The following is a 19,413-nucleotide window of genomic DNA, read 5'->3' on the forward strand; positions in this document are numbered from 1 at the left end:
TGCATCACAATCAAAAGATACCTCTGTTCTTTTCCTAGTGAAGGCAGTCAAATAAGAGGAAACCGAATCAAAATTATCGATAATTTGTTGATGATTGTTGAAGTTGTGATTTATTGGAGAATAATGACCACGGCTTCTCTGGTCTTTGCAATAACTGTAGTAGAATTAAGAATAACTGCCAACCTCTACTCTACTCTAGCAGATTGTAGAGGATAGATATAGGTAATCAATTTCTAGACATACAAAGGTAGAAATGATGATAAAGGCAACTTTTTACTTGTGATAAACACTTTATTTGATTTGTCAGTTTACTAAAGATGTACATAGATCTCACAGAGAAGTCAATAAATATATTACAAGAAAATACTAGGGGGAAAACAGCACTATGATAACCTCATACAGCACAAATATTTGTCTATTTCTTCACAAAGAAAGATGATATGGACATCTGTTTCCTACTTGCTGTGGAGGGAGGGGACTTTTTCTTTGGTGAAGCCTTTTTCTTCTACAATTTAAAAAAAATAAAACGTATCAAATTTAGTTTATTATTTCCATGAAATGTTGATACAAAAAGTTTGATTCTCAAACTTATTAAACTGGAAATACATGTAATATAATGTTAGTTTTCCAAGAAATATGGAGTCATTTTGAGTACTGTAGTACTGTACTATTTATATGAGGAATTCATTATTGTGTAATTTTGCTTTCATTCCAATTGCTGAAATTCATGTAAAAACTTCATCAACAGCCCACTCCAAATTTAATGATTTTGAATTCTGATGTTTATAAATTATTTTGCAATAATAGGTACTTGTTTATATAAAGGATTCTTCAGTTTTTATTTTTAGGGACAATTCACACCTGTGGGGAGGCAGCTTTGGGCGTGTCCTTTACAGGGGGAGGAGGCTCTGTGTCCGAGGCATCCGTAGATTCACTCTCCCATACTTTCTCTGTCACTGAAAGATAAACACACTTCACTGTACTCAAAACTTACACGTATTACATTGTATCAATAACATCTGAAAAATAAAAGTGACAATGAAAGAAATATGTGGAAAACAAATATATTTCAATCTATTGGGACTTATACCCCCCCCCCCCTCCCAACTGCCCAACTTTCTACCTTGAACTTTCTGTAATTAATGGAAAATTTTAAGAGGAAATATTGTCTGAAATCCTTGTTTTTTTTCATTGGTTTTATTTATATTTTTTTACAATTAATATTTTTGAAATAATAAAACAAAATAAAAAAAAAAACGACAACACAATCTAAGAACACATACCCATGAAACCGTCGTCATCCATGAATGTTTTCGGGACCAACTTCCGCCTCCGTACTCGGTGCCTTTCTCCATTCTGCGCAGGTTTCACAGAATTTTCCTCCTTTTTAGGACTCTCTTTCTCAGGAGAATCAGGGACAGGGGAGGGTTCCCTTGGTGGGCTGGGAACAGGGCTAGGGGCTGGACTCTCGTAATCCATCTCTAAATTGAAACTCTCAAGGTTTAACAATTTACAGTAAAATAGACTACTATAGTGAACTTATTTCAGAAGCTTTATTTTGTGAACCAACAAGAAAAATCAGAATCAATTCTTAAACTCCTTTATCACTCATCATATTACCTTCTTCACTGCTATCAGACACGTCCATTCTTATTCTCCTCCTCTTCTTCTTGCTCTCTTCTTCATCTTCAAAAAAATCATCAGTATTACCAAAATAAAAACATCAAAGGTCAAAGTATACAACCAGTGCTACATCAAAGGTCAAAGTATACAACCAGTGTTACATCAAAGGTCAAAGTATACAACCAGTGTTACATCAGAGGTCAAAGTATACAAGTGTTTTGGATCCATACATATGGATTAATAATTTTAGCTATGAAACAGTTTTTTGGATTACCTGACTCTGCATCTCTTGTCTTTTTTGACCTCTTCCCTCTACCATTTCTAAACAAAACATTCATGATGTATTAAAAAGAAAACACAAGTCTATCCACTTGTATTTCTATGCTCTGTCTTCCAAACAGGTTATTATGACATCAATACATTCAACGTTTGATTTTTTAATAAAATAATTTGGAATTTATTTTCCATTTCTTAAAATTCTTATCTCGGTATAGGAGTAATTATGATAGTAATTTATAGGTAGAGTGGTTCTTCCTCTGTAGATATTAAGTTCAGTTGAACTTTGGTATCTCGTACACTGATATCTCAAATACCATGGATATGTCGAGTCCCAACCACTTATTCCTTCAGTATTTTACACTGGATATATCGAATCCTCGGTTATCTCGAAGTATTTTCTTGGTCCCTTCAAGTTCGAGATAATGAGGTTTGATTGCATATTGCTCACTGTTTTGTAGATATTGAGTATATTGCTCACTACTTTTGTAGATACTGAGTATATTGCTCACTGTTTTGTAGATATTGAGTATATTGCTCACTACTTTTGTAGATATTGAGTATATTGCTCACTATTTTGTAGATATTGAGTATAATGCTCGCTGTTTTGTAGATATTGAGTATATTGCTCGCTGTTTTGTAGATATTGAGTATATTGCTCACTGTTTTGTAGATATTGAGTATATTGCTCACTGTTTTGTAGATATTGAGTATATTGCTTACTGTTTTGTAGATATTGAGTATATTGCTCACTGTTTTATAGATATTGAATATATTGCTCACTGTTTTGTAGATATTGAGTATACTACTCACTGTTTTGTAGATATTGAGTATATTGCTTACTGTTTTGTAGATATTAAGTATATTGCTCACTGTTTTGTAGATATTGAGTATATTGCTCACTGTTTTGTAGATATTGAGTATATTGCTCACTGTTTTATAGATATTGAGTATATTGCTCACAGTTTCGTAAATATTGAGTATACTACTCACTGTTTTGTAGATATTGAGTATATTGCTCACTGTTTTGTAGATATTGAGTATATTGCTCACTGTTTTGTAGATATTGAGTATATTGCTCACTGTTTTGTAGATATTGAGTATACTACTCACTGTTTTGTAGATATTGAGTATATTGCTCACTGTTTTGTAGATATTGAGTATATTGCTCACTGTTTTGTAGATATTGAGTATATTGCTCACTATTTTGTAGATATTGAGTATATTGCTCACTGTTTTGTAGATATTGAGTTAATTGCTCACTGTTTTGGTGGTGAATCCTTTTTCTTCTCATCATTTCTTTTGTCCTCTTTCTGGACTTCTTCACTTTTTGGTGCACCCTTCTTCCCTAAACATACAAGTATATACAGTTTGTCTGCTAGATAATAAACAGTAATGATTTACCTCATCTTTCAGTTTTGTCTTAAAAGTGACATATGAACATACCTATGTGTTTTACCTGTTCTATTTAAACATACGTATTTGTTTTTCCTGTTCTATTAAAACATACCTGTGTAATTAACCTGTTCTATTAAAACATACCTGTGTGATTGGCAAAGAAATTCATTACACCTCCCTTCTTTGAATCCTAAAAGAATATGACAAAATATAATTCTGGTAGGTCTGTGTTTGTTATCAGACAATTATTAGCAAAATCACTTCTTGTAAACAGATGCTCTTCTTCAATATTTTATTATACAACAATGTTAAGAATGATAAATAGCTATAAAGCTATTATGTTATTAAAAATTAATAAATCACCAGGGGAAGACGGTATTACTTCAAATTTCTACCAAATTTATTGGGATGTCATTAAAGACGAATTTATTAAAGTAATTAAATATATTTTCAATAACAGTTTATTGTGCGAGTCACAAACAAAGGGTATGTTATCCCTAATACATAAAGGGGGAGAACGCGAAGTTATAACGAATTGGAGACCTCTGACAATGTTAAATACAGACTACAAAATAATAGCAAAAATACTTGCTGAGAGATTAAAAACAGTCTTACCAAAACTAATACACCCTGATCAAAAAGGTTTTGTAAGGGGAAGGGATATAAGTGATGCCAACAGATTAATTCAAGATATTATTGATTTTGCAGATAATGAAGATTTAGAAGGCGCAATAATATTTCTTGATCAACAAAAAGCATTTGATAGATTAGAATGGGAATGGCTAGATTCTACCTTGAAAAAATTTAATTTTGGAAATAAATACTGTAACTGGATAAAAATGTTGTTAAGAAATGCCAAAACTTGCATTAAAACAAATGGGTTCCTATCCAAATATTTTACAATATCAAGGTCAGCAAGACAAGGTTGTCCTATAGCTCCCTTGTTATATGTATTACAAATAGAGCCGTTGGCTTGTGCCATACGCCAAAATTCAAACATTAAAGGTATACGTATTCCGAACAATATCCAGCATATTGAATGCAAAATCAATATGTTTGCGGATGATACACAACTTTTTAATAAGGATGAAGAATCTATAGAAGAATCCTTTAAAGTTTTAGAAATATATGAAAAGGCATCAGGAGCAAAAATAAATTTTGCTAAAACAAAGGGTTTATACATTGGGAGATCAAAGGGTAAAAAACCTAAATTTAATAAAATACAGTGGACATCAACAAATGTTAAAACTTTAGGTGTGAACCATGGATATGATACTGACATAAAAGCTATTTGGATGGAAAAAATAGAAAAAATTACCAATTGTCTTCATGTTTGGAAAACTAGAAATTTAACATTTAAAGGAAAAACATTAATAATAAAAAACCTAGTAATTCCTATTATTGGATATGAAATTGAAATGAGAGGCATACCAAATATTTATAGTAAAAAGATAAATGACATTATCTGGTCTTATATATGGGATCAGAAAGTAAACAGAGTAGATAGGAATGTTTGCTGCCTCAGTAAAGCTGAGGGAGGATTGGACATGGTTAACTTATTTACATTTATTAAAAGTAAGCTAATTAAAACAATATACAAAATTATGCACTCTGAACTTGAAAACTGGAATGCTATTGGTAAACTCTGGTTACAAAGTAAAGACTTACATCCAAAACAGGAATATTTTTTATGCACCTGTTCTGACCTCTCCAACATTTCTCTAAATAAACTTTCTACATTTTATAAAAATGCATTATTCGCATACAGTGAATTCAGATCGAATTTTCAACCAGAAAGCAAAGATGAAATTTTAAAGTGCCAGATTTTTGGAAATAAATATATACAATTTCGAGGTAAAAGTCTATATATAGAGTCTTTCATTAAATGTGGCTTACACACTATTGATGATATTTGGGATAAAGATAGTAAGTCTTTCAAGACCAATGCATACGTATTTACAAAACTTCTTGATAAAAGAAGTTGGGTTTTTGAATATAGCAAGATAAAAGCTGCCATACCTAAAAATTATATTGATATTCTTGCAGGGAGAAATACTGCAAATACCGGTGATAAAGAAATAAATAACTATTTTGTGTTGTTTGATAATTTCTTAATTGTTAGGAAAACAAATAAGTTCATAAATTTTGATGACATAAAAATCAAAGACCTACAAAGAGTGTTAAACAAAAATGTTACTCCCAAATCTCAAGAAAAATGGGAGAATCTGCTACAAATTGACATTACATGGGAAAGAATTTGGGGGTCAATTTACGAAGCTAAATTAAAACAAAAAATTCAAGAATTCCAATGGAAATGTTTGCATAACATCTTATACACTGAGGAAAAACTACGTATAATGGGTTTATCAAATGGCAAATGCCTTTTTTGTAAAGCAAATACTGAGAGCCAGAAGCATTTATTTTTTGAATGTAAACACGTCAAACCAGTTTTAGAATTGGTACAAAGAATAATTTTACTAATACCTGTAAAGGATTCAATCAATTTTGATGCATGTACTGTTCTACTGGGATTTGCCAGTGAACCGAAAAACGTTCGAATATGTGTTAACACTTTGATTTATATATATAAGTGGTCAATATGGAAAACAAGAAACAGTATCAAGTATGAAAATAAAAAAATAACTACCTCATTGCTCCAAAAAGCATTCACGAAAGAAATGAAATTAATTTTTCAATTGTTAAAAAATGATAAACGCAATTTTAAGGGAGATATGAATTTAACGTTAACTGTATTAACAGAATTCGAGAAACTGTTACCTGTTTTCCACAATCCAGATTTAAGTTAAGCTCCATGTATGTTTTCCCATTTATTCAATATATTGCAATACATTCATGAATCGCACCGGATTGCAAATACAAACAAGAAATTTAGAACCAAAATTGATTCCGGATAAATATTCTCTGTTTTTTGGGTTTTTTTTTATATGTTATACAATTTAATTAATATACATATTGAATGTATGATATGAATACATTATGTGAGACATTGTATTAAGATTTAGATATTTAGCATCCTGCGTGGTGCTGTAGGGATTATTATTATATATTGTTATAGAGGGAGCTTAGTCAGGGCCCCATCCCTGGTAGCTGCCCTATATATCATCTTTAATGTTATAGGTCTGGGAAATAAATGTGAAAAAAAAAAAAAAAAAAAAGAATGATAAATGTAGCAGACTAATATAACGACTACCTTCTGTGGTTTTCTGTCCTGTTTTGCCCCCACTGAGGGCCCCTCAGTTTCAGGTTTATGGTCCTCTATTTTCTTATCCTCAGTATTCTTTGAGGCATTTGCAAACATGCCTGCAATACCTGCTTTCTTGGGGTCTTTTTTGGTCTTTGAAGCTGTTGGGTGACCATTAGTTGTGGAGCTATTGATCTGAGTCACCTGAAGTTTATATTTATGCTGTATGTTATTTTAACCATACCACATCTACAAACTACTCAGACTTGTTTTTAAATTCACCAAATCACACTTGAGTTAAAAGATATAACTGTGTCATCTGAATACATACCATATTAAATTACCCCCCAGATGATGAATTCAAAGGGGTGAAATAAATGGGAGAGAAAATTTCCTGTATATAGTAGTGAATTGTCAGGGAAGAAGAATTTTGATTCACTAGAAACTTCATATGTTTAACATTTATATAATGTTTTAAAACTAAATGAATTTAAAATCACTTGGCTCACAGTAATCATGTTTTATTGTATTGCTGACAGATGACTGGCAGTTTACACTTTATAAACCGCAAAGCGGTTTATAAAAAAGCATAAACTGTTCCAACCCACTTTATACCGTATAAAATGGGTAGCTTTTAAATTCATTCTTTATATTTTAATTTTCATTCATTTAGTTTAAGAAAAAAGATTATTGCCCTTAAAAATGGACTTCAAATTGTACAAAATTCAAATGTAACATCAGGCGGATCGATACGTTTTTTACCCAAGTCATTGTGACGTAGGCAACCCAATTTATATGATATAAAGTAAATTTTTTATCCAATCAAATACTGCGTTATAACTAGAATTAAATTATATAAATAAGAATAAATGCATAAAAAAAAACCCAACATACTTTTGGTTCTTCCTTCACTGGCTTTGCTTGTGGTCTCTTTACATCTGAAGTTGGCTTGGCTTTACCATACTTAATCGAACTATACCTAATTAAAATAAAATGAATCACTAACAGTGGTTTTAGGATTTAATAAACATTGCACTGAGCTGGAAATTAAATATTTTTAAACAATTGCAGGAAAGAAATATCATAGATTTTAAACACTTACTTGTGAACATCAAATAGATTTTCTTTAACGCAGTCATAGTCTGCTAAGTAGAGTGAATTAGAATCCTACAAAAGCAAAATATTTTTCCTCAAACATGTCACATGTACAAATTTGTTCCAATTGAAAGCACATGCATTTAAAAAGAGCTGAAGTTTGAGAAAAAATGTTAAAAGATAAACCTTGAGACTGGCTTTTTGCACACTATATACATGGACGCTGTGGACAGTGGATAGCGAGTTTTTATATGACTCGAGCTCTTCTTCTGGTATAACAGTACAAGTGTACACCTAAAAAAAATAGACCAAAGAAATACAATATTAACTACTAGTAGCATAAAAGATTTTGACAGACTTGCCTAAACAAGTCTTATTTAAAGTTTTGATAAACTAATACTAAAACTGTAAGAGAGAAGAATTTTGAAATAATTTAAAGATTTTTTTTTTCAGTAACCATTATTCATCTCGATCAAAAACCCATCAATTAAATTATGTGTCTAAAAGTAGATTGCTTGTATACTCAGCTTAACTAATTCAAATCAAATGAAGAATTTTGAAAGAATTTACATATTATTCTGATTTCTGTTTTAAGTAACCATGGCAAATACTTTTCAATAAAATCAACCTCTTGAACACAGTAAGGTATCCTGATGAAGTCCATTTTATTGAAATAACATTAAAATTGAATAAAGAATAGCAGTTTGATAGAATTTAACAAATATCATTCCTTTTTAGTAACCATGACAACACAACACTATAAATTTTAGCTGGCTTTATTACTAGGTAGGAGAGCTTAATTAGTTTTATTGGTTTATTTCTCTTTCATAGTTTTATTGCTTTCATTTCAATTTCATTCTACCTTAAAGTCAAATTAATATTATTATGTATGAACATACAATTTGTAAAGTTTTTAAACTGTATATTGATTAACAAATGCAAACTAGGCAAATTAAATAGGTGATGATTTAAAGTTGCAGAATATCACAGATATGGTTGACCAAAGGTCACCTGTTGCTTTTTTTTTTTAAATTCCTCCTTTGCTATTGAATTAAAGAAAGTCAATCAGAAATATAACATTCTGAATGATTTGATGATGGATTAATTAAAAGATTTCACTATGATATCCTTGCTAATATTGAAGGTTTATGAGAATTAAACTTTGCAAAATTTTAAGAAAGGAAGCAATAAGGCCCTAGAGATTTGAACATAGGGCTGGGAATTGCCTAGAGATTTCATATTGTTGCGATTCTGTATTATTGCGATATTTCTAACCGTATTGCGATATGTATTGCAATATTTTCAACAAAAATTAAAATTGTATTTTCTTATTTAATTTACTTCCATTTACATGCAGAATGTACAGAACTATGATGACCAAGATGACCAAGAAAAAATATTTTGATTTAGTTAAAGTTATGCATCAAAATACACCCAATGCAATAGCTTTTGCCTTACTGATTGTCACAATAGCAAACGATTCTGACAACACATATTTTATTTTTATTATAGAAATTCGAGTCCAAGCATTTTGCTGGTATATCGGTACTTCAAAAACATATTGCAATACGATATTTTTGTCAATGGACCACAATATTGGTATTATTGCCCAGCCCTATTTGAACAGTTGTGAATCTCTGTTATTTATGTCTCTTTTAAGTCTTAACCTGGCATCCATTATTGGGTTTAGAGATACCTGACACAAAGTAAGTAGCAGTCACTAATAAGTATTATTATACCTCTATTAAGAATATTCAAATTTGATTGGCTTGTTAGAAGGCTTTTAAACTCAATAACGACTCCAAAAAGTACCATTTACAGCAATTATGACCTAGGAATCATTGCATGTGGGGTATAATGACCCGGTCATTATTAATAAAGACCACTGAAAATGACCTGTTAATCTAAATTCCATTCAAACTAAAAAAAAAATATGCATACAGTAATGATTGTTCATTACTAAAAATGCTGCTATAAAAATATGAATAGTCTTTTTCTGATACGAAATACAACTGGCCTTTAGATGCGTCATGAAATTTATCGTTTTCATTGAAACTTTCCTTACATTGTCAAATTCAATGAATGTAGACTCGGCTCTTTTATACAGTAAAAGTCTGCAATAGATTGTCACTGTACTTGGGAATGGTATTGGTGAATTTATAAAAATGCATGTTACTGACAATCACAGAGTGTTTTAATAAATCAGCGGTGCAAAAACTTACAAAACTTGCAGGTGAAAAGTAAACAACTTCACTAGCAAATCCCGATGGAACACTGACAATAACAGTTCTTGGGTCTAATACACAATTGATTATTTTCGTAATTAAGCCTACAAATATTGTATGAACTTATATTGGTATAATAAAACGATTACCCCTCGACCTGACCAACTCGCTGACCTGACCTCAGCCGCTATGCGACCTCGGTCAGATCAGGTCACCTCGTGGGCCAGGTCTCGGGTCCTTATTTCACCATGTTGACCTCATAAGGGGTAATTAATTGTATATTCACCTGGCATCCATCATTGGGTTTTGAGAGACCTGACACAAAATAAGTAGCAGTCACTTCTTCTTTCTTCTCTCTTTGCTTCTCCACAAATGTGTACAGCATTCTGTAAATGTGTGGTAAATATTACTATAAATTGATATGTTCCTAAAAATAAAATGAAACATTCTTAACAAGCTAATTCAGAGAATTTGTGTTCCCAGCTTAAGGAAAAAAGAAAAGCTTGCGCAGTTCGAGGGGTCACATAGATTATGGAGATTTACGAACAATAGGAGCATGCTGCCAAAAATTTTTCATTGCTTGAGAATTTAGTAGCAAAAAATGAGTGAAAATACCGATAGCGATTTCCATGTATTACATTGGTAGTTTTAATTTTTACTAGCCCAAGGGGCTACCTCTGTGCAGAAAACTACTAGCCCGACCCCCAAAAATGGTAGCCCCGGGCATCAGGCGATGCTAACTGCACACCCCTGAACCTGTATTATACTTAATAACTCTCGAAATGCCCCTGTGCTAAAAATAATGCCACGCGACTTTTAATACAATACATAAAAAAATTATATTTTAAAAAAAAATGGGGTGGGACACTTTGAGAGAGGTAAGAGAAGCCTTAGGGAGTTATGTTATAAAATTTCATTGCAAAAGCTCAAAAGCTTCTTGAGATATCGCCCAGAAACGAAAGTGTTACACACAGACAGAATGTATGAATTTACAACCTTGAACTTTGACCTTTTGACCTCAAAATCAATAGGAATCTTTTAGGCCTATGGCATGTCAAACATTGCAATATTCGATCTTTTCCATTTGTATTGTATAATTTTCCATTTGTATTGTATATTTTTTATTTGTATTCTACAATTTTCTATTTGTATTGTATAATTTTCATTTGTATTGTATAATTTTTATTTGAATTCTATAATTTTCTATTTGTATTGTATAATTTTCATTTGTATTGTATAATTTTTATTTGTATTCTATAATTTTCCATTTGTATTGTAAAATTTCTTATTTGCATGCGATAATTTTTCATTTGTATTGTATCCGCGGATTGTTTATTTGTTTCGTTATGAAGGATTTCATTGGTCACGTTTCTGCCTGTATCGGGTTGAAGATGTTCCGGGTGCTCAAAGCAAACTGGGATCAAATGTATTTGCTTGCTTCCTTGCTTGATTGATTATCGTTTAACGCTGATTCGGCAATATTTCAGCCATATTTCGGCGGCATATGTATGGTGGCAAATAAATAATCTGTCCTTAGAAATAATGACTGAGAAAATGAATAGATTGACCTTGAGTGGTGGAACCTACCCCCACCCCAAAGAAACTGAGTTTTCGGGTTTGGGCAGATTTTCTTCTTTTCGCTTTTCTCCTTGTCTCTGGTCATATTGGAAATAAATATTCTCTCCTGTGAGAGAAGGAAAAAAAAAATAATCGGATTCGACCCCCCACCCCCACCCCTGAGAATCAAATGGTCGTCCCTTAGCATGCACCCAAGTAGAGGAGCCGAGTTTGTGTTTGTAGTGAGTGTGCGGTGGGAGTTGTGGGAAGGGTACCAGACTAAGTTTGTGTTGGGTACCTGAAACCTTTATACAGACTTATGACCAATGATATCCTTCGTAACGAAATAAATAAACAATCCTCGGATACAATACAAATGAAAAATTATCGCATACAAATAAGAAATTACACAATACAAATAAGAAATTATACAATGCAATTGGAAAATATAGAATACAAATGAAAAATTATACAATACAAATGATTTTTTTACAATACAAATGGAAAATATACAATCCAAATGGAAAACTATAGAATCCAAATGGAAAATTACAGAATATAAATAAAAATTATACAATACAAATGGAAAATTATACAATACAAATGGGAAGTTATACAATACAAATGGAAAATTAAAAAATACAAATGAAAAATTATACAATGCAAACAAAAATTATACAATACAAATGGAAAGTTATACAATGCAAATGGAAAAGATCGAATATTGCAACATTTGACATGCCATATAGGCCACAGGGAGTTTTCATGTAAAATTTCATTGCAAAAGCTCAAAGAATTCATGAGATATCGCGCGGAAACGAAAGTGTTAAAACAGACAGAATTTATTACCTTGACCTTTGACCTCAAAATAAATAGGGTTCTTCTTTAGGCCATAGGGAGTTGCTATGCAAAATTTCATTGCGAAAGTTCAAAGGGTTCTCGAGATATCGCGCGGAAACGAAAGTGTTACAGACAGAGAGAAATACAGACGGATGGACGGACAGACAGACCCAAATTAATATCCCCCACTTTCAGTGAAAGCGGGGGACAAAAATCATAATGAAAAGTACACATGAGACATTACTCAATGCACTACATACTGTTTTGCTTCATTCACATGGACATGCAGATTCAGGCTGAGCCATTTGTATGTGACCTGTAAGCATAATAGACTTTTCTGTATTATGTTTCTAATACACAAAAACTTTTTTCTTTGCATTTATGAAAAATAAATTTCAGAAAATATAATGATTATATTCTACTTTCATTTTGACGTTTCATGTAGTGAAAATCGCACATTACTTGTACCTTGCAGAACATTCACATAAAATTTGAAGAATATTAACAATGAAATATATTTTGATTTATGAAAAACTCACTATTTTCCCCTCGTCATTGACATATTCCTCTAAATTTTCTAAATACATCGAGTCTGTCGCCATGATAATTATTACTTCCCGCGCTATTTGTTTACACTTTGCTCACATCCGGTACAACTTTCATTTTCACTTTCAGAATTAATAGTAAAACAAAATATTCTGATTTCTTCATTTACGCCATAATTCTTTTTCCTTTAAATTGATTGAATATTTTCTAGTTTCAAAACTTTTTTCTTCATCACGTCTATTGCGAGAATTTAGTGAGATGTAAACTGTCATGGTGGGCAATGAGCCATTCGTTAGAGTAAACTGAACACACTTTCCACATTATGGCTAGTGACGACGGTGTCATTTTAACAAATGATGATGCAGCGCAGTGTAAGCGCTTTGCAGTAGAAAAGAAGTATTGGGCGGACCCCTACATTTCTCTTATGACACCAAGAAGCTCCGCAAAACATGCGCCTGAAATCAGTAGGGGTTACTATGCCAGAGTGACTGCCATGCGCTCGCTGTTGCACAAGTTCTTAAAAGTTTGTAAAAGAAAAATGAAGTTTAAAATCTGCATGTTTTGTTAAAAGAGTGTTAAATTAAGCGTAATTTGCATAGGCACTCCCCAGCTTAATTGTTAAAAAATATATATCTACTATACTATAAACATAACAAGGGTTATGTTTATAGTATAGTAGATATATATTTTTTAACAATTAAGCTGGGGAGTGCCTATGTTTATAGTATAGTAGATATATATTTTTTAACAATTAAGCTGGGGAGTGCCTATGGTAATTTGGAGTTATTCTATTTTCAGTTAACAGATAGGAATTGTCAAGTTGTCAACTTTGGTGCAGGGTCAGATACAAACTACTGGTTGCTGAAAGATATGGATATGTATCCTAAATCCTTCATTGAACTAGACTTTAAATCAGTGACAGCAAGGAAAGTCAACCAGATAAAACGCCATGAAGCACTTCTACAAATTATTGCTTCAGAAGGTAACGGCAAAGAGTGATACATTAGTGCTTTCAGGGTTCAAGTGAGCTAGTATTTACATTAATACTTTTTAGTAATTGTAACTTTGTAGGCTTTTCAACATGCTTGTATGAAAGAACTGAAAAGTTATGATGGTAGTTTCAGTATAAATGAAATTAAAATAATGTTACGTCTGCTAACAGAGTTGCTACACGTAATTGTTTGAATGTATGCACTATTATATTTCCAAAGAGGGCTTTAATTTGAACACCTCTCATTACATAATCTTTTTCTTTCACATTATACAGAAATATATAGAGAGTTCCACCAGGAAAACCTATTTTTCCTGGTCAAAAAATTTAAATGTTTGTTTGTTACTTCGTGTGCTAATTGCAAAAACTTATAAAAACTTTTACACAAAGCCACAGTGATTGGGAAGGCCATGAAGTTCAATGGGACTATATGGAACAACTGTCAAAATATTTTATGGGCCATTTTGAAAATGAATGGGCCATATGTTATTCTGAAGGGCCGTTAAGAAAACTTAATAAAATGACAGAGATGATATACAAAACACTCTGCATTTTTTTAAAATTAATTACTTTATAATTTTTCACAAGGAGTCTATTTTTATTTGACAAAAGTATGACAATAGGCAAATGGTATGCAAAATATTTCCAACGAACAGCACCAAGACTTATCTTCTATAGAAAATTTAATGCAAACTTTGGCACCATGAATGGTTGATTTGAGTATCATGCTCCATGTCTCGCTTCAATGGGATTATGACACATTTGCACAAGCCTTTTTCCAATCACAGAACACCAACATTATTTTATGGTAGACAAACAACAGGTGATGGTGATGCAGATGAGCATATATTCTACAAAATACACACTCAGCTTAACATCACTCTTCCCCAGTAACCGAACAGGCAATTCCTGGCAATGTCATTCTTCCCCAGTGCATCAGGCTCCAAGTTTTATTTCATAATTTTTAGATCAAGATAAATAAATAGTGTGTTTCCTATTCCAACCTGAGAAAAAATAGGGTAGGTAGGTAGGGAAAACATTTTATTTTATTTTAATATTTTATTGGTAAGCACGCTACCATTTTTCCCCAGGGAAATCGCTGTCAAAACATTTCTTATCATTGTGTATAGGATATGCATTTTCTGAAACACGGAAGTCATCGAGATTAGGATTTCTCATAGTGAAACTGGAATAGTTTACTCCTGGAAAGATATCAGCGGATAAATTTTTTAGGGTCGGCTCATATATTTTAGGGTCGGTCGGGGAACCGAAAACACACAATTTTATTTATCTAAGCCTTATTAAATAATATTTTTAATGTTTGCCTTTTTTAAAAAATTTTTTTTTTAATAATTTTTTTAATGTTTGCCTTTTTTTCAGATGGGGATATAAGATTAAGCAAGTCAGAAATCCATGGGAGTGACTACCATCTTGTAGATGCTGATCTGTCAGTTTTGTCACAAGTGGAGAAAAAACTTCAGGAATCAGGAATAGATAAAACTTTACCAACTCTGTTTATGGCCGAGTGTGTGCTAGTTTATATCGAATTTAACAAAACTAAAGAATTGCTGACATGGATTGCGGACCAGTTTCCTGCTGCCATGTTTATAAATTATGAACAGGTCAGAATTGATTTATAACTGTTTGTACAGCTATGTGAGTTGTTAGAAAGCACCTGCTAAATATCTCTTAGTTGTTCACAGCATTTCACAAAACTTAATAGCAATGATGTACACTAGCTATCACAGAGTTCTAGAGATTTATTTGTACATGTATTGGCAGAGAAATCATAAGAACCAAACCGTTTGTCCAAGGCCATAAGGGATTAAAAATCATCAGGTCCAACATCTCACTGACCAGTTCAACAGCATTTTTATTTTTATTTCTCGTTAAAACATTGGAAATGTAAGTATTGATTTATATAAAGAAAATTTTAAAGGTCTAACGAATGATTTCTATTCTGTTATAGGTGAACATGGCAGACCGATTTGGTGACATAATGATAGAAAACTTGAAGTCTCGAGATTGCTTTCTGGCAGGAGTGGAGGCTTGTAAAAGTTTGGAGACACAAAGGCACAGGTGAGATTGCATTCTACCAAGTCAATACAGCCAATCAACTAAATCAGTTGTTTTTTTCCTTCAATGGTCAGAATTATTTCATGTAAAAAGTTTTCATAGACCCAGGTGTCTACCGAGACTGCTTTTTAATCAACAAAATATGTTATTTATAACCTAAATAAATTATTTGATAATATTGCCAACATTTAATAACCAATTATTCATATGATTGCAGGTTTCTAGATGTTGGCTGGGAGGGAGCTGATGCTATGGACATGCTACAGATCTACAAATGTCTGCCACAGGCAGATGTTCATAGGTCAGTTAAACGAAAAATTTACATAACTTTAATATTTGGAGGTTAATCACTGAAAAAAAGAAGACAATGATAAAACTTTTGGGAAAAATATACTACTTTTAAGATTTTTTTTCTCTTATTTTGGCTCACCTGAGTTGAAAGCTCATTTGAGCTTTTTTCATCACCTGTTGTCTGTCGTCTGTCCGTCCGTCTGTAAACTTTTCACATTTTCAACTTCTTCTCAAGAACCATTGGTTCAATTTTAACCAAGATTGGTACAAAGCATCCTTGGGTGAAGGGGAGTTCAAATTGTCAAAATAAAGGGCCAAGCCCCCTTCCAAGGGGAGATAATCAGGAAAAGCCAAAAACAGGGTGGGGTCATTAAAAAATCTTCTTCTCAAGAACCACTGGGCCAGAAAAGCTGAAACTTATGTGGAAGCATCCTGGGGTAGTGTAGATTTTAAATTGTTCAAATCATGACCCTGGATGGTAGGGCTGGGCCACATAGGTATTACAAGGGGGAAATCAGGTGAAGAACAGCTGGGCCAAAGTTATTCAGGTGAGCATTGTGGGCCATGGGCCTCTTGTTCACAAATGCAATGATCAATGAACAAGAGGCCCAGGGACCACATCGCTCACCTGAGCACTATGGCTAGAAAAAAGCAGAAATCAGTTCAGTCTTGAAAGGTTGAAAAGTTTAAATTTGAAAGTGGTTTGGGGGGGGGGGTTGATTTGAACTAACTTGAATCTATTCTTCATAGGGATGCTTTTGAATTAATATGACAAAATAACAGCTTTGCTGTTCTTAAGAAGAACATTTTTATTGATATATCCTTTGTATAACTATGATCCCCTGTTATGGCCCCTCTATTCTCCTGTGGGGTCATGAACAAATTTGAATCTACATTACCTGAGGATGCTTCCATTTAAATATGACCAGTCGTGGCTTTGCTGTTCTTGAGAAGAAGATTTTTAAAGAATTTTCCTATGTATTCCTATGTAAATCTTTGATCACCCATTATGGCCCCACCCTACCCCCAGGGGTCATGATTTGAACAAACCAGAATTAACACTATCTAAGAATGCTTCCATATAAATATGACCCATCATGGCTTTGCTGTTCTTGAGAAGATTTTTAAAGATTTTCCCCATGTGTTCCTATGTAAAATTTTGATCACCCATTGTGGCCCCACCCTACCCCCAGGGGTCATGATTTGAACAAATTTGAATGTACACTACCTGAGGATGCTACCATATAAATATGACCAATCAAGGCTTTGCTGTTCTTGAGAAAAAGATTTTTAAAGATTTTTCCTATATATTCCTATGTAAAACTTTGATCACCCATTGTGGCCCCACCCTACCCCCAGGGGTCATGATTTGAACAAACTTGAATCTACACTACCTGAGGATGCTTCCACATAAGTTTTATATTTTCAAGCACAGTGGTTCTTGAGAAGAAGATTTTTTAATGATGCCATTAATTTTTCACGAATTCATAATTATCTACCCTTGGAAAAAGGCGTGGCCCTTCATTTGAACAAACTTGAATCCCCTTTACCCAAGGATACTCTGTGCCAAGTTTGGTTGAAATTGGCCCAGTGGTTCTGGAGAAGGAGAAGAAAATGTGAAAAGTTTACGACAACAACGCCGATGACAGACAACGGACAAATTTCGATCAGAAAAGCTCACTTGAGCCTTTGGCTCAGGTGAGCTAAAAATTGTAGCTGATAGATTGAAAGTACATGTATTTCTTTAGCAGGTTCATTTAAAAGCTTTAAATTTGCTCATTCTTTCTGCAGGATAGAGAAGTTAGAATTCATGGATGAAAAAGAACTTCTGGAGCAGCTTTTAGGCCATTACTGTTTAGTGTGGGCCTGGAAAGACCCGAATAACCTAGGATTGGCTGATCTTGATGTCACATGATCCTAACCAAGGGAATTATCTGTACCCAAAGTTTATACCATTGCTTGATGAAATCCCACACAGCTTCATGTCAAACTGCCAGTTTACTTATTTATACAGATTTATGTATATCGGGCTGCTGTGTTGTGGTATCTGATTATATGCAGGAATTGTTGATGACTTTAACTTATGGCTGCTTTTAATGTGTCGCAAAATAAACTGTTGCTCCGTTTTGATTTTCTTTTTATTTTAAAATGAAATGGTATTTAGTTTATGTCAGATGTACATACTTATTACACTCTAAACAGTATATCTTCAGATGGTCTTATATAGTCCAATGTATCTCAATTTTTTGAGGAATTCTTTGTCTCTATCATAAATTTTGATCATATGTAAGGAAGTTATCTGTTGTAATCATTAAGTGATCAGTTTTTTTGGGTGGATTTCTCAAATAACTTTGGGAACAAGTAGGAACTGGCACTAATCCCCCTCCCCCTTTTTATTAATGACGAGGCCCATGGGCCTTAATGGTCACCTGAGTATAATACAACTCTGTTAAGGATTGAATATATAATGACACAGACTGAAGTTTAAAAACAAGAGAAATAGGATGATCAGGGATCAACTAAATAGTTAGTCTGGTGATTGGTAACAACTCAGAAACTTGCCCAACCAGTGCTATTTTACACTCTATTACTATCAACAAATGTTACAAGACAATTGTGCTTTAGCAAAAACACACAGTATTTAAATAATAAACTCAGCAGGATCCCCACTGGCTTCCCTTGGTTTTTGAATAAAATTTAATGTACATACATATGATTTTGTTTCATTTTCATTCATCTATAATATTATATACATCTACCTGACTATTAAAAACCATGAAAGTATAAATCTATCAAAAAATTCCTGTAATAATTAATAGTTTCTCAGGCCAAAAATTTAAAAATTCAATATGGCAGGCATTTCTTATCTTCACACTCTAACCATTGCGCCATGCACATGACCAGATAAGAAGATTTTCAAAGAATTAATGCATTTTCACTATATGATCAATAAACCTCACCTAACTCTAGAATCTCTGATCCTGGGGCCATGAAACTCACAATTTAGGAAGAAGCAACATTGCTCAACATAACCATACACTTCGTTTGTCTGAGTAACACCCAGGAGCAGAGAGATTTTCAAAGAATTAATGCATTTTCACTATTTGATCCATATAGCCCCACCCCTCTTTAACACTAGAACTCCTGACAAGGCCACAAATTTCAAAACTTTGGAAGAACCACCCTTGCTCATAATAATTATGCACTTTGTCTGTCTGCTATATATTCAGGGGGAGGAAAAAAGTTTTTAAAAGAACTTATGCACTTTTAGTATATGATCAATAGAGATGCAT

General features: G+C 32.9%; 2 protein-coding genes across 2 annotated transcripts; one reads left to right on the forward strand and one right to left on the reverse strand.

Annotated features, from left to right (window-relative positions):
• Nucleotides 1-295: 295 nt before the first annotated feature.
• On the reverse strand, nt 296-12,818 carry LOC133193746 (DNA polymerase delta subunit 3-like). Its single transcript, XM_061329685.1, has 14 exons — nt 12,756-12,818; nt 12,477-12,532; nt 10,106-10,205; nt 7,781-7,888; nt 7,602-7,666; nt 7,394-7,478; nt 6,509-6,703; nt 3,442-3,487; nt 3,163-3,247; nt 1,898-1,944; nt 1,621-1,686; nt 1,284-1,481; nt 862-956; nt 296-505 (listed from the first exon to the last, which is right to left on the reverse strand). The coding sequence occupies exons 1-14, from the start codon at nt 12,816-12,818 to the stop codon at nt 416-418; spliced, it is 1,299 nt and encodes a 432-aa protein (XP_061185669.1). The 3' UTR covers nt 296-415.
• A 170-nt stretch (nt 12,819-12,988) lies between these two features.
• Nucleotides 12,989-18,247, forward strand: LOC133180386 (leucine carboxyl methyltransferase 1-like). Its single transcript, XM_061314927.1, has 6 exons — nt 12,989-13,285; nt 13,561-13,744; nt 15,134-15,375; nt 15,723-15,832; nt 16,047-16,130; nt 17,912-18,247. The coding sequence occupies exons 1-6, from the start codon at nt 13,085-13,087 to the stop codon at nt 18,033-18,035; spliced, it is 945 nt and encodes a 314-aa protein (XP_061170911.1). The 5' UTR covers nt 12,989-13,084; the 3' UTR covers nt 18,036-18,247.
• The last annotated feature ends 1,166 nt before the right edge of the window (nt 18,248-19,413 follow it).

Source organism: Saccostrea echinata, unplaced genomic scaffold (genome assembly GCF_033153115.1).
Source record: "Saccostrea echinata isolate AGI-Se365-2 ecotype Australia unplaced genomic scaffold, CSIRO_AGI_Sech_v1 ptg000001l, whole genome shotgun sequence".
Classification (NCBI taxonomy): Eukaryota; Metazoa; Mollusca; class Bivalvia; order Ostreida; family Ostreidae; genus Saccostrea; species Saccostrea echinata.